Source organism: Misgurnus anguillicaudatus, chromosome 15 (assembly GCF_027580225.2).
Source record: "Misgurnus anguillicaudatus chromosome 15, ASM2758022v2, whole genome shotgun sequence".
Taxonomy (NCBI): Eukaryota; Metazoa; Chordata; class Actinopteri; order Cypriniformes; family Cobitidae; genus Misgurnus; species Misgurnus anguillicaudatus.
In genome coordinates, this window is record NC_073351.2 from 6,252,116 (window position 1) to 6,267,860 (window position 15,745).

Below are 15,745 nucleotides of genomic sequence, written 5' to 3' on the forward strand. Positions count from 1 at the left end.
CTATTTTGTAAAAAATAGACAAGACATATCTGACGTCGCAGGACTGTAGTTGGCGGCGCAATGATTCATTACACTTCATCATAGCTGACAGTGCATATAGAATGAACATGAAAAATCTAAACGGGACAACATACCTTTGTTTAAAAATTGTGCGCAAGTCATAATCCATCCGGTCTCATGTTTGTAAATTATCTTCACCAAGCAATCGCAGTATGACATCAACTTGCATTTGTAGTCCACAAAGGTAATAAATCTAAGAAATGATCATATATTCTTAGATGTTTACATCGGCTTCATGGAAGAGAATGATCCGCAATTGTTGTTTCCACTAAAATATTCACACTGCGGTGTACACCCGTGTTAAAACTCCATAGTATGTGTGAGCTCGCTTTTAGTTTTAGTTTCAGTCTCTCCGTATCCGAACAAAAAATCCACTCGCTCTGTGTCCATCTGACAAAACAATCCACTCGCTCTGTGTTCGTCCGACAAAACAATCCACGTAGCCTACTCCGTTTTCTGAATAAATATCTTCCTTTAATCCTGTGTATCATTTAAATCCAACAGAAAACAAACAATATATGACCAAAGAGCGCAGTCCCTGTGGCAAGCTTCACAAGCTGTGTTCCAATTCAAGTGCTGCACCCTACTAAGCATGCAATAAAAGGTGAGCACTTGCCCATTCAAGGCGCTCAGAAGTTCGCGAAGAGAACTGAAATGAGACGGTCTAACCTTCGGAGGACCCATAATTTGCCTCATCTGCTGCACACGCATCGTGCCTGTCAGCAGGACACAGCGGAGACGTTTCTAACTTATTAAAATAAATATGAAATCAGAAAAATTATAATTTATTTTAGAAAATTTGACATGTTGACACAATTGTCTCCAAATTTTTAAAGAGACACTACACAATTTTAACACATTTTATATTTTTGTAAACATGCAGAATATTTGTCTAAATGGTCTAAATGATATACATAAATAAACTAAGTTTAAATATTAAGATAATTTCTAACAAAAATATTCAAAGGTTGAATCTAAAGCAAAATAGGCTCCTACAGTATGTGATATATTAGAGTCTTACGTGTAAAATAGCCCGTCCATATCATTTTACTGTTTGACTGTTCAGTACTGTTCATATTTACATTTAAAAAGCAAACATAAAAGTAACTTAAAAGTTACTTTTCTAAGTAACTAATTACTTTTGATATACAGTAACCGGTAGAGTAATTCAGTTACTTTTAAAAGAAGTAATTAGTAACTGTAACTAATTACTAATTTTTTAGTAACTTGCCCAACACTGGTGACTATTGACATGTAGATGTGTTCAGTCCAGGACTCTTATTAATCATGTGAAGTTAGGGAAAGATCGGACATTGCATAATCAGTGTAAACATGTCACTTCCTGTTGTCAGCTGGTGGCGCTATAACCATAAGTGACTATTGACATGTAGATGTGTTCAGTCCAGGACTCTTATTAATCATGTGAAGTTAGGGAAAGATCAGACATTGCATAATCAGTGTAAACATGTCACTTCCTGTTGCCAGCTGGTGGCGCTATGACCATAAGTGACTATTGACATGTAGATGTGTTCAGTCCAGGACTCTTATTAATCATGTGAAGTTTGGGACAGATCAGACATTGCATAATCAGTGTAAACATGTCACTTCCTGTTGTCAGCTGGTGGCGCTATAACCATAAGTGACTATTGACATGTAGATGTGTTCAGTCCAGGACTCTTATTAATCATGTGAAGTTAGGGAAAGATCAGACATTGCATAATCAGTGTAAACATGTCACTTCCTGTTGCCAGCTGGTGGCGCTATGACCATAAGTGACTATTGACATGTAGATGTGTTCACTCCAGGACTCTTATTAATCATGTGCAGTTTGGGACAGATCAGACATTGGATAATCAGTGTAAACATGTCACTTCCTGTTGACAGCTGGTGGCGCTATAACCATAAGTGACTATTGACATGTAGATGTGTTCAGTCCAGGACTCTTATTAATCATGTGAAGTTTGGGACAGATCAGACATTGCATAATCAGTGTAAACATGTCACTTCCTGTTGCCAGCTGGTGGCGCTATAACCATAAGTGACTATTGACATGTAGATGTGTTCACTCCAGGACTCTTATTAATCATGTGAAGTTTGGGACAGATCAGACATTGGATAATCATTGTAAACATGTCACTTCCTGTTGCCAGCTGGTGGCGCTATAACCATAAGTGACTAATGACATGTAGATGTGTTCACTCCAGGACTCTTATTAATCATGTGAAGTTTGGGACAGATCGGACATTGGATAATCATTGTAAACATGTCACTTCCTGTTGCCAGCTGGTGGCGCTATAACCATAAGTGACTATTGACATGTAGATGTGTTCAGTCCAGGACTCTTATTAATCATGTGAAGTTTGGGACAGATCAGACATTGGATAATCATTGTAAACATGTCACTTCCTGTTGCCAGCTGGTGGCGCTATAACCATAAGTGACTATTGACATGTAGATGTGTTCAGTCCAGGACTCTTATTAATCATGTGAAGTTTGGGACAAATCAGACATTGGATAATCATTGTAAACATGTCACTTCCTGTTGCCAGCTGGTGGCGCTATAACCATAAGTGACTATTGACATGTAGATGTGTTCAGATCATGACTCTTAGCAATCATGTGAAGTTTGGGACAGATCGGACACTGTATGCCTGAGTTCCAGCAACCTGTTTCATAGCGAAACATCAAACTTTGGCTGGCCGAAATAGACACAAATTTTAATATAGAATCAAATCCTTCGCAATTTAGCATCACAAAGGCCTTAAGATGAGACCCGCCAAATATGATGATGATCCGACGAAAACTGTAGGAGGAGTTAGTTAAAGTATGACTGCTGGAAATGAGAAAAAATGAGCCAAAATCTGAGAAATAATTCAAAATAGCTGACTTCCTGTTTGGTTTAGGGCGTTGCTCCAAGAGACTTTTTTGTAGGGCTTGTAATAATACATGAGCATACCGAAATTCGTACATGTAAGTTAAACACAGTCCAAGGGCTGCTTCATTCAATATTTGAAAGTGGCGCTAAAACATGTTCCTTCAGGTTGCCAGCTGGTGGCGCTATGGCTATAAATGAAAATTGTTATGTAGATGTGTTCAGGTCAGGACTCTTAGCAATCATGTGAAATTTGGGACAGATCGGACACTGTATGCATGAGTTCCAGCAACTTCCTGTTTCATTGGAAAACATCAAACTTTGTCGGGCCAGAACCGACACAAATTTTTACGTAGAGTCAAATCCTTCGCAATTTAGCATCACAAAGGCCTTAAGATGACACTCACCAAATATGAAGATGATCCGACGAAAACTGTAGGAGGAGTTAGTTAAAGTATGACGCCTGGAAATGACAAAAACTGCGCCCAAATCACAAAAATAACTCAGAATAACTGACTTCCTGTTTGGTTTACGGCTTCGCTCCAAGAGACTTTTTTGTAGGTCTTGTCATGCTACAGACGCGTACCGAATTTCGTAATTGTACGTCAAACACAGTCCGAGGGCTGCTTCGTTGAAAATTTGTAGGTGGCGCTATAGAGCCATTTTCTCACGCCTAATTCTAAAGCATACACCACATGTAAATTTTCATCACTCTTGACATCTGTGCAAAATTTCATGAGTTTTCGAGTATGTTTAGGCCCTCTAAAGTCCCGCTGAAGTCGGAGAAAAAGAAAAAAAAAAATAATTAAAACTGCAAGCAGTGATGGAAGGGCCCTCGCACACATGCCAACCCCACGCCATGTCAAAAAAATTAAAGGGAACAGTAGTAAATAGGCATTTAAGCATGTAAACTTAGGTGAACCATTTAAATGTGTAATATATATATATATATATATATATATATATATATATATATATATATATATATATATATATATATATATATATATATATATATATATATATATATATATATATATGTTTAAATGTCTTGGCTACTAATTGTGTGCATGTATGTAATGTATATGTATTGTTCTTTATTGGTAAATCAATTATTTTTTCAGTATGAATCGCTGAAGTACTTATAAGAGCAATACTATCATGTATTCTGTATAATATAATTTATTAAATATTTCATTATTTCCTGTTTTCAATTTCTTCCTTATATTTTTAGCCTACGTGTTTGATCTAAAACCATTATGTTTACATACAAATTAATTTGTATAGGCCTGTTTATATATTATTTACACTTTACATCGTGTGTGTGTGCTATGTTTATATATTTATTAGTAAACATCATAAATTAGAACAAACAGGCTGATATTAGGTAAAAAGAAGTACTAGAAAACGAAAAAAAAAAATACGAAAACTTTAATAAATGGTAATATTATTGATATTATGAACTAATTCAAATCTTTAATCTTTCTAAATAAATTATAAACGTAACGTGATGAAAACGCTATAAGAAACACATAGAGGGATCAGACTTTGACAAAACACCGGATATCTTCGCTAATTATTTTCTATTCAAATTATTAAAAGATTTTCAGATGATTTCATCACTCCAGTCTGTCCGGTTGAGGGCTTATTGCAAACATAAACACCTACGTTTATCTTCAAATGGTGTCTTCGACGACGGTATACTACGGTCATCTATTTTGGCATTCCTATTCTGACACTCAACAGCACAACAAAACATTTTCTAGTGAGTTATATTGTTCGTTTCACTCATTCATTTCCACTTTTTTTGCCACCCCATGCGCACGTGACGTAACTGTGACGTCGACTCGCAAGAGAGCGCGAGAGAGGGAACGCGATAGAGGGAGTGAGCGAAATGCAAAATCGTCATGCCTCACTGGAAGGAAGAATTGATTGAAGTTTTCCAAAATCCCTTCCAATAGATGGAGAAAATGCTGTGAGACTTCTTTTTGTTTGGATGTTTAAAAGCTTTTTCTGTTTTTTTTTCTTTAAATGCTGTATCAACACGAAACATATTTTTTGATTGTAAAATAAACCTTAAATGTTTGTATTTGAATAATTTAGAAAAAAAGGGATTATAGCACCCCCATTGTGTGGTCCTGGGGAGAACAGCAGCGAAGGAGGAGCTTTCATAGGTGAAGTTTTGGTGTGCATTTTTTGAATTGTACTGCATTAGTGATCAGCTTGATATCGACTAGCTGGGGACATGAACACTACAGGTATGTGAGTTTATCGTGGTAACGGTCAAATAATGCAAATGCAAAAATTGCAAGATTATTTTTTATATTGTTGTAGGTGCTCAGTCAGGTCAAGTTGTGTCGAAGATTGGCCGAAAAACTTTTGTAGTTGAGAGAGGTAAGCAATGTGTGTTATTTTCACCAAAACATTTTGTATTTCTAAATGTAATAAAATAATTTAAATGTTAAGTCATGTTAAGTGTTTTGACATATTGTTTTGATGCTCAAAGATGAATTTTAGGGGTTTAATTGTAGGCTACATTAAAATTAAGGGGAAGGTAGTTTAGAGAAAAGGCTAGTTTGTGTAAGACTCCAATTCATTAATGTGTTGCGCTTAAAACCATGTTGTGCTTAAAGGAACACGTTGACTAAATGGAATTTTAACTGAGTCATTGTATTCCCCAGAGTTATATAAGTCCATACATCCCTTTTTCATCTCAGTGAGTCCCGTAACTCTGTCTGACGCACCCACTGCTAGCCTACCTTAGCACAAAGACTGGATGTAAATGGCTCCAGCTAGCATAGTGCTCCCAATAAGTGACAAAATAACACCAACATTTTCCTATTTATATGTTGTGATTTGTATAGTCACATTGTGTAGAAATAACAAGGTCATATGAGACACAGCCATCAACCATATTCTCAGAAGGTGAAGCACTGCTACTTGGGTGGACTGAATAGCCCAGCTCTGAGCGAATGCTTCTCGGGTGCTGCGAGCAAATCACTCCGCCCAAGTAGCAGTGCTTCACCTTCTGAGTATACAGTATAGTTCCCATTATGTATACAGTTAAAAAATGTCTGTCTCATATAACCTTGTTATTTGTACACACTGTGACTATGCAAATCACAACATATAGATTGGAAAATGTTGGGCTGAATCCGAAATCGCATACTTACTGTGTAGGTACTGAATTTCATTGGGTACCTACTTAACGTGCGCTAAGGCAGTATGTACGTTCGCGTTAAGTATGTACAGCATTCGCCATGTTGACGTTATCATGTGACATGACGTAGTAGACTTGTTTGAGTTCATGCGGAACCACAAGAACCGACAGGAGATTGACATCACAATACCGCGAGAGCAACTCAAAATCAGACTTCTCCGTATGATTTCTGGAATCGCTCTCACGGTACTTTGATGTCATCCAGCTGTTGGTTCTTACAGCGGTGCATTAACTCAAACAAACCTATTAACAGATATGAAAACATATGCGTGTGTATGAGGGACAGGTGCACTAACACCTGATTGCATAAGTAACTTGATTACACATTATTTTGTAGGGGACAAAATAAGTAAAACAAGCAGATTGTAATTTAATATCTATTGTCAGATGACAGCTGTGCTTGAATACAAACTAGACAATGCAGGCAATGTGATTATATACATTTTAGTTAAGCAATCTCTTGTATTTACTTAAAACAACAGGAAACATGAATAAAAAATGAATGAATAAAACAATCACAATAAATGAAAACGTATTGAAGTGAATCCCATATGAAACAAAACTTTATTCAAATGTATTTTTTTTTAACAAACCATCACATATTTACTGTCATCTCAACACAGCTGTGACAATTCTACAGCTTTATTTTCATGAATCAGCGCAGCAGTTTGTGGTAAATCCTGGTTGGTCTGTGCGTGAAGTCAGGGTGCTGAGGAACAGTCCTGTGTAACGTATCAAAATCACCCGATTGGTTGGTCTCCGGTCGATTGCTTTTGCTTTCCCGTGGCATCATGGGAAAGATGGGATAGAAGTGTCCATCCGATGCACGCTTCAGAATCGGGGCGGACTCAGTAGGGCATCCGGGGATTTCTCGCCTACTGATTTTATGGATACTGAGGGTTCGGACGTACTACTCTGTTCTCGTGCTGGTTCCCTTACTACATTTTCAGTAAGTAGGCGGTTTCGGACAATACTTAAGTACACGTTCCTCTGAATCTCGCGAGAAATAGTCCAAAATCCCGCTAATTCTCGCCTACCCTTTTACGTATACTGAGGTTTTGGACAAACTATTCGTTCGCCTACTGCTTTTTGCCTACTATATAGTATGGCAGTATGCGGTTTCGGATTCAGCCTTGGTGTTATTGTGTCACTTATTGGGAGCAGTTTGCTAGCTGGAGCCATTTACTTCCAGTCTTTGTGCTAAGCTAGGCTAGTGGTGGATGTGTCAGATAGAGTTACGGGACGCACAGAGATGAAAAGGGTATGTATGGCCTTATCTAACTACGGGAAATACAGTGAATAAGTTAAAATCCCCAAAAGTTGTGTGTTCCTTTAAATTTGTTACAAACATATGCTTTGTGTGTTTAAAACAATCTCAAACTTTAAAACTTTTTGTTTTATTAAACAAAAAATTTTAATTATACAATGTAGCTCTGTATGTTGGTGGTTGTATTTTAACAATATGTTTTTGTAGGGTTGAAGGTGTGTCTTTTGAGTGACTCTATATGCCGTGGAGTTGAGGATCACATCAATAATATCCAGGCATTTGTGCATCCTGGTACAAATTTGAGTCGCAGTTTGGGCCAGCATGTTTGGCATTTTGATAAAATAACGGGCTCCATGTTGGTCTTGATTAACATTGGATCAAATGATATTGCTAGTGGTATCAGACCTCAGGATCTAGTGGATAAGATGTTGGCGTTGATCAACCGCATTCAAGATGGTCATCAGGAGCCAATGTACTTTGCTGTGTGTGCAGTGTTGCCACGGCCTGTGGATGACTTGCAGAAAAAGAATGTGGTGAAAGAGTGCAATGCCTTACTGGAACATTGTTTTGAGAGTTGGGAGAATGTGGCGTTTCTGCGTACAAACTCCGTTTTTTTGTCTAGAGGACAAATTGTTCAGCAGTTGTATGGGAGGGATGGGTTGCATTTAAATATGCAGGGTAAGCAGAAGTTGTTTGGCTATATAAACAGATTTTTGTGGCATTTTTGTAGACATAAGTAAATTAATAAAGTAATTAAATAAAAAATGTGTCACAGGTATTGTTTTGCTGTTTATTTGTGTGTGAGTGAGTGGGAGAGCAGAAAATAATTGTTAAAATAAAGTTTTTAAAACATGAATTTAAGTTGCTTGATGGAGTACAGAAACTGGATTAAAGGATCAAGAACGAACTGCACTTTATTGTCTGTGTCAATCAATAGTCAAAACCTTTGTTCTTACAGAGGTTCTTTTATAAAAGGTAAAAGTGGAAATCATGGATTACTTAGCATTATTAGACAAAAGAAACAAGTAAACAACTTAGGTAAAATGTGGTTACTTAGGTGATAGACAATGGAATGAAACCAAGGGTATAAGAGAGAACTATTTGTGTCATGTAATAAAATGTTATATAAAAAGTAACAAGGGACCAGCAGGTCACAGTGTTATAGCTGGAAATGTAGTAAGGAGACAAGTAGTAAAATGGAATAAAACTAACAATTAAACTTAGTATTATGTATTGTTATTATTACCATTAAACATTAATATGAATATAATTGATAAGTGTAGGTGAACATGTTACGGAGGTAACCTTAACAATTAAATAAAAATTATAGTGAATAAAATGAGGTTGGTTTTATATAATTATGTGGTGGAAATTACTGTATTAGTATGCATCTTGTATTTTTCATGTTTGTTTGTTTAATTGAATTTTCGTTTGTTTATTTTTTTCAAATATGTACAGTTTTTCAAGTTTGATTTTTTTTTAGTCGCATACCGGAAGTATTTATTTAAAATTTTGAAACGTATGCGCTGTTTTCCGTGATTTACGCGGGATTGGCGTTTCTACTGGTTCTATAGTGTCACGTCATTCAGTCGTGAAAGTAAGTTTAAGCAGGAGTACGTGGTGGCTGTTTGTTAAGACTTTGGTATGATTTTGCGTTTGATTTGTATTATAACTTTGTTAATGAAGTATACATGTGAATATTATTTTGATTAAGTATTGTATTTTTGTCAGATAATGGCAGATTTTTCCCCAAGTAAACTTCCATCAATTAATGATGAAGAGGTGGATGCAGTTCGACAAGAATTTCAATTGTCAACCGTAAGTATGTGGACGTGATTATGTAATTTTGTGTGAAAACAAGAAAATGTCTATTTAATTAAAGGTTGGAACATAAAATGTTGTTTTGTAAAAGAAGATGGAATGTAGGCTTTGAAACGTAAATACGATTATATTTGTGTAGAAACGATAAGACACTTGTGTAAAGTAGGCTACAGTAATGGTCATATTTCGATACGTAACGTTAACAGTTAACGCTATTGCTAATGCATCTCTTAGTTTAGTAAGTGTTACGCAAAGTAAGATTTAATGAATGCATATGGTTTCGTTGATTGCAAGTTATATGATAGTATGTTTGCAGCGCGTAAAAGTAACACTCTCCTAGTGACAAATGGAAGTAAAAAAATCAGTGTGTATATGAAACGGTGTAATCGACAGTTGCCTGGTAACATTATAAATTCTAGCTGTGTCCCAATTCAATGGCTGCGATCTTGTGAGGGTGCGCCCTCAGAAGGCGAGCACTCTGTCTTTGAAGAAAACAGATTACGATGCATTTTGAGGGTTTATTTTAAGCATCCTTTGAATTGGGACGGCCTTACTAGCCTTAGTTGTGCTGCTGTGAAAAAATTCGGTCTTAGAATACATCCTAAGAAGGTCACAGCCTTCAAATTGGAACACGGCTATAAAAAAAGTGTTCGACTTCAGTTTGCGTTGGGCAGACAGAAAGGCAAAGGCATATGAAATCAATGCATCACGAGAATGCTGCTCGAAAGACGAGTGGTTATGATTTGCTCTTGCGGTACTGTGGTGTCATTTTTGATAGGTCTGCAAACCGTTGTATTAGATCGAAAACGTATACCTTTTACTTGAATGTGTATCATTACAAAAGGTTGTAAGTTTAATTTCGATATTTTTATTACTATGGAATGTAGTGCTGTTATGGCATCAAAATAGAAAATGATGGGTAAATATAAAGTTAGGTTCTTGGCGTTTCAACAGTGAGATTGTGACTTGTATGCAATACTTTACACAGATATGCGAGGAGGATGAAAAACCATAAATATGGGTAATACTTCACAATAAAGTTCCAATCATTTACATGTAGCTTTATAATATTGTATTAAGTAAACTTAGAAAAGCAGATGTGTATTTAGCTTAATCACTCTTTGTGTATAATTATGAAGGTATAAAATGTCATGGGAATAGTTGTAGTATTAGTAAACATTTTGCAGTCAGAAAACATATAATTAGACACACACATGCCTTCACACAGAAATAGACACGCGTGAGTGCGCACACAAACACACACACCTGCATACAGACAACCACATGGACATGTACAAGTGCGCGGACATGGACACGCACAAATGCACAGACACGCACGGACACACATATATATATATATACACATTATATATACTGTAGTCATGCTTGATGTTTGTAAAGTTTTGTTTGTTTATGATTTAGTATTGATGTGATGGTTGTTTGAATTTGCAGTATGCTTGCCTGGATCCTGCTATGCCTCGCCAGGAGGTGTATAGCAAGTGTCTCAGAGTTAACCGGAAAGCTATGGATCTGTTGGTTCGTCAGGTTCGCCAAAAGCGGTGCGCCGAGCAGAAGGTGGTAATGCTGAAGAAAGAGCTGCAAGCCACAAAGACGGAACTTAGTAAAGCTCGTCAGGAGCTTGAAGTTATTCAGGCATCATACAGCTGTGCAGGTGATGGTAAGTGTGCCAGTTGCTTCGTTTTAAACTAAGAAAGGAAGTCAGTACTGTATTGTTAAGTAAACCCTTTCTTTCTTAAATAGACATTAGTGTTTTGGTTTGTTTATGACATGTGTGTGCATGTATGTGTGTTTTGTTGTTGAGTGCAAAGTAGCAGCATGACACAAAGATGTAGTTATAATGTAGTTAATGTATTTGTATTTTTATTTGTGCAGATGTGACTGAGGCTGCAACCCAGACTGATGCGTGTCCAGAGGACAGCAGTGATGTTGATGAAGACACCAATTAAGATGTATGTTTTGGTGTTAATGGTTCAGTAAACCTTTTCTTTTTGTAAATGGACAGTCTACCAATTTTTGTGTTGCCATGCACTTAGAAGGGCAAAGGAGTGCTAACTACCATTGTCCGCAGGTAAAAGTTTTGTTTTTAGCCTAAATAGTAAATAAAATGCACTAACTGATGTGCTTGGTTATGCTTTTTTAAAAGGAATTTGCGACTTATTTGCGATAAAAACTTATGTGCCTGTGTCCTTACTGAAGGGACAAGTGGTAGCCAACAATACAGACTCATTTACAGTGACCACTTACAGTTGGGCAGCTTAAATACTGGAAGTATTAATCATATTTTTAACAATAAAACATTGTGTTGTTTTGTTACATGGGTTGTTGTTGCATGTTAAGGGATCAAACTAGAGGGATTAGTTTTAGTAACTGGTAAAGTTAGCTAAGAGTTTTTTTTTTTTAAATGTTTTTTAATGATTTGTTAAGGCTGTGTAAGTGTTTGCAATGTTTAGGGTCCCCCACAGTGCTTTATAACACATCATTTTGTGTACAGGTATATACATTTTATTTTTTTTAGTTCAGATTCATGTGATCTAGTTTGTGCTATCTTGTTGGACTAGAGCACATTATATGTCTGCTGTAGTGGCTCACATGATACTGATGCAATATCGGACTTCATTTAACCGAATAGAAAGCATATTTACAATGTTTGAATCATTTATACCATATACTTCTACATATATTAATATAGTACATGTACTACGAAGATATTTATAACGTATTATAGAAGTTGGGTGGAGTTATTAAATACTTTTGGTTCTTTTGAAGCTTTTGGGTAAGAACAGCCTTAATTATATAAAACAATTGAAAGACATTAAGAGTGAAACAATATGAGGGTGAGTAAATAATGAAATTACTAGTTTTCAGACATGGGGACTTGTGACCTGGTGACTTGGACTCGTGTCGACTTGAGTCGCTATTTTTGTGAATTGTGACTTGATCTGAGCCGTACGAGACTTGGCTACTTTTTGTTTGCCACCTGAACACACACACAACACAGAGAAAAATGACTGGGTTCTACAATGTTAGGGCCGGTTTATATATCGCGTCTTTTGCATGCTCAAGTTCGTTATTTCAAATGTAGACGCGCAAACTGAAGAGATTACAATTTTGTTTGATTCCATGATGTATTTTACTGAACATGAGTATTTCTTTATATCTTTATATTCTCTATATCTTTATTAAGACCAGATTCTGCAGGTAAAATTACAATAATAAGGTGACATGACTTGGACTTGACTTGACCTACTAAAGGACTTGACTTGACATAGCCTGTGACTCGACTTGACTTGCCCAAGAAAAAAAATACTTGGGACTTACTTGAGACTTGAAGGTTCAGACTTGAGACTTACTTGAGACTTGCACATGTGTGACTTGGTCCCATCTCTGCTAGTTTTACTTTTGGGTCAACCATCTTTTTAAAGTCTGTACTTTTTAAACATGTATGCGGTTTAGTCGTGTTAATTGTGTGCTACTGTGTTGTTGTTGATTGCAAAGTAGTCACATGAAACAAAGGTATAGTTATAATGTAGTTAATGTATTTGTATGTTTATGTGTGCAGATGTGACTGAGGTTGGAACCCAGACTGATGTGTCCAGAGGCCAGCATTTATACTGATGAAGACAAAGCCATTTTTTTTGTGTTAATAAATAATATATTTCAGTTGGTTTGTTTCTTGTGTTGTTTATTGTTTTTTAGTATTCAGGGTGTGTTTAGTTGTCATTTTACAAGTCATAGGACAATTAGAATTAAGGGGATGTATTCAAAAAGTTGTAAATAATAGGAAAATGTATATATAAAAAACTAACAATTATCAGGAAGTATTGATTTTTCTGTTTTGACTAATATACAGAAATTAATGTAATAGTAAGTTTTTGTCATAATAGGCCTAATTAAACATACTGGAGATCAAAATAAGACCCAAAAAAACTGGGGCATGTATGTTAAAAAGACAGATGTTCTGCAAAATGTAATTTGTAAATTAAAAAGAATACATATAGGGTGAAAAATCATTTTCCTTAGATTTAAATGAGTTTATTTGATATGCTTTGTGACAGAGTTGTAAGTGACGTGTTAATTGTGTTATATAACATTAACAATTATTTTTGAGCAGGATGAAAATGGCTAGAAAGTTCGTGGAAAAGAATGGAAATTTCCACGGTATGTAAGGCGATTAAAGTCTTATTTCTTTCTATTCTGAATCCCAGTCCTTTGTATTCTCTTCTAGAACGTTTGCTGCTAATTTAGTTGCGCAAAACGATTAATGTGTGATATCGCTGTACATCGAGAAAGATTTTAAAGCACATGAAGTTCTGTACAAATCACCGTGGCAACATTGTGATGTCATGTGGTGATAGGTTTTTGCAGCGCTAAGTCAAGGAATCAGGTATTGTAGACATCAAAAATATTCTGTAAGTGCGTCAAGAGGAGTAGTTGAGAAACTATAAATTAAAAATATATTTTAAAATTTGAATGGTTTGTGGAGTAATGGGCGTTATTGTTATAGTCGCCCCGCCCCCATTTTCTTTATGGCGCCTCTAATTGGTTTGATTGAATTTTTTGAAAGACGCTGCTTATGCATCGAATAAAACTAGCCTTTGCGTTTAGCACGTTCAAACTGACCTTTGGTTTTACCAAATTCAGAGAGACGCGTGGAGATTATTTTGATATTGCAAGTGTTATTTCAAGGCTTTCACTTTGAAGAAGACAACAGACCTTTGAAGATCAATACCAACACGGCTTAAAGGATCATATATAAGAACACGGCTTAAAAGAGGATCATATACCAAGAACACGGTTAAAAAGAGGATAAGGTGACCAAAGAAGACAAGGTGAGTTATAATGATCTGTTTATTTAGCGAGATGTGAGGGTTTTGTCATTCCGAAATGCAAGCTTTATGTTTATAATTACTGAGAAGTGTTTTTTTGAATGTCATTACAGTTATTACAAGAACCACGGTTGTGGTTGTTGAATTAGCTCTAATATTATTGCTGCAACCTTGTTGACCTGATGTGTAATCTTACGTTTCAACACACATAATGTAACTTACTTTTTATTGTTTACGAATTTCTGGATTCGGTCAGACATAGTGTTTGAGGTGGTTATCTGTTGTAACATCGGGTTGTCTATAGGCCTAACGTTAATCATGATATGCTGTGTTTTTTATTATATTTAATTTTTACAATCTTATTTTAACAGATTGATTGCTGTTTGTATCACTAGTTTAACATCGTATGGTTAATTTGGGATTAGTGTCGTTTTATTTCAAATAATTAAATTGTGGTTACGTTACTTGGTGAATAGGCTATGTACTGGTTTTGTAAGTGATTTTTATCAAATGAGATGGCGAAACTTAAATGCTTTTTTGGTAACACTAGTTATAGGTGCCGCTTCGGCTGCGTGGCCTATTTTGTGATGAAAATGCCTTGATAACAGATACTCCGATTAGCAAATGTAACAAAAGTTAAAGTAAAATTAAAATAACGCAATGTTTGGCAATCCACTACAAAAATGTGTGCCATATAAATCTTGCCTGCCTTCGATCGTTTTCTGCTCACTTGAATTTGTTTTGTGTAATTGTAAGTGTAATTTCTTTTAGGAACTGCAAATCGTAGCCATAGAAACTGGAATAACGTTAATTATTTATAGTATATGGATGTGATGGCGGAGTCTCTAACGTCATCACCTGGCGGCCATTTTACCTCAGACAGCTCGCTCACTCGTAGCATTGAGTTCTAATGGTGCAGGTACTTTTAAATGAACATAACTTGCTCAATTTTCTACCGATTTTCGGGTTGATTTCTTACAAACGTTATAAAGGTGACTATAATTCTGGATGCTTTAACATGATTCATGAAAATTATTCATTAAGAATGCGGTGTCATAGGTACATTTGTTTATAACAAACCAAACCGTTTGAAAATCGGTAGAAAATTAATCAAGTGATGGGCATTTAGAAGTACATGCTCCATTAAACGCAATGCTACGAGTGAGCGAGCGCCTTGTGGTAAGATGGCCGCCAAATGCATACTAAATTGGCCAGCAGCGGGCGAGACATTTAGCCTTTATATCTATAAATGTGACACCAAATTTATTTATTGAATTATTTTATGATATTGTTCTGGCTAGGTTATACACGCAGGTAAATGGTTGTGAAAAGCGTTATGTTTTGTCTTGGGTGAGATCGCAGTAGCCTATAGTATTTAAAAAAAAACCCAGTTAAAATATCACAATCGAAGCAAGTCTGTTTATTTCACAAAAAAAGGGTTTAAAAATGTAAACAGAGTTTAACGCAGGTACGGAGGGGGGAAATCACGTGATGCCACCCGCAATATAGCGCGTGAGGTGTGGGAGGTAGCGCGTGAGGCGCACGAGAGTGTGGGAGGTAGTGAGGGAGCTCTCCCTCACACGCAAAAATTAAACCCCATCTGCCCTTTTACAGTTGGTAAACATTGTGAAGTATTTGTGTGGGCGGGGCTTAGCTGG

At 36.2% G+C, this 15,745-nt stretch overlaps 1 protein-coding gene across 1 annotated transcript; it reads left to right on the top strand.

Annotated features, from left to right (window-relative positions):
- Window positions 1–3,997: 3,997 nt before the first annotated feature.
- LOC129450958 (uncharacterized) lies at window positions 3,998–12,921 on the top strand. Its single transcript, XM_073853948.1, has 7 exons — window positions 3,998–4,907; window positions 5,036–5,190; window positions 5,267–5,326; window positions 9,151–9,237; window positions 10,693–10,918; window positions 11,134–11,210; window positions 12,821–12,921. Exons 4-6 carry the CDS (start codon window positions 9,154–9,156, stop codon window positions 11,205–11,207), a joined length of 384 nt encoding a protein of 127 aa, XP_073710049.1. The 5' UTR covers window positions 3,998–4,907; window positions 5,036–5,190; window positions 5,267–5,326; window positions 9,151–9,153; the 3' UTR covers window positions 11,208–11,210; window positions 12,821–12,921.
- The last annotated feature ends 2,824 nt before the right edge of the window (window positions 12,922–15,745 follow it).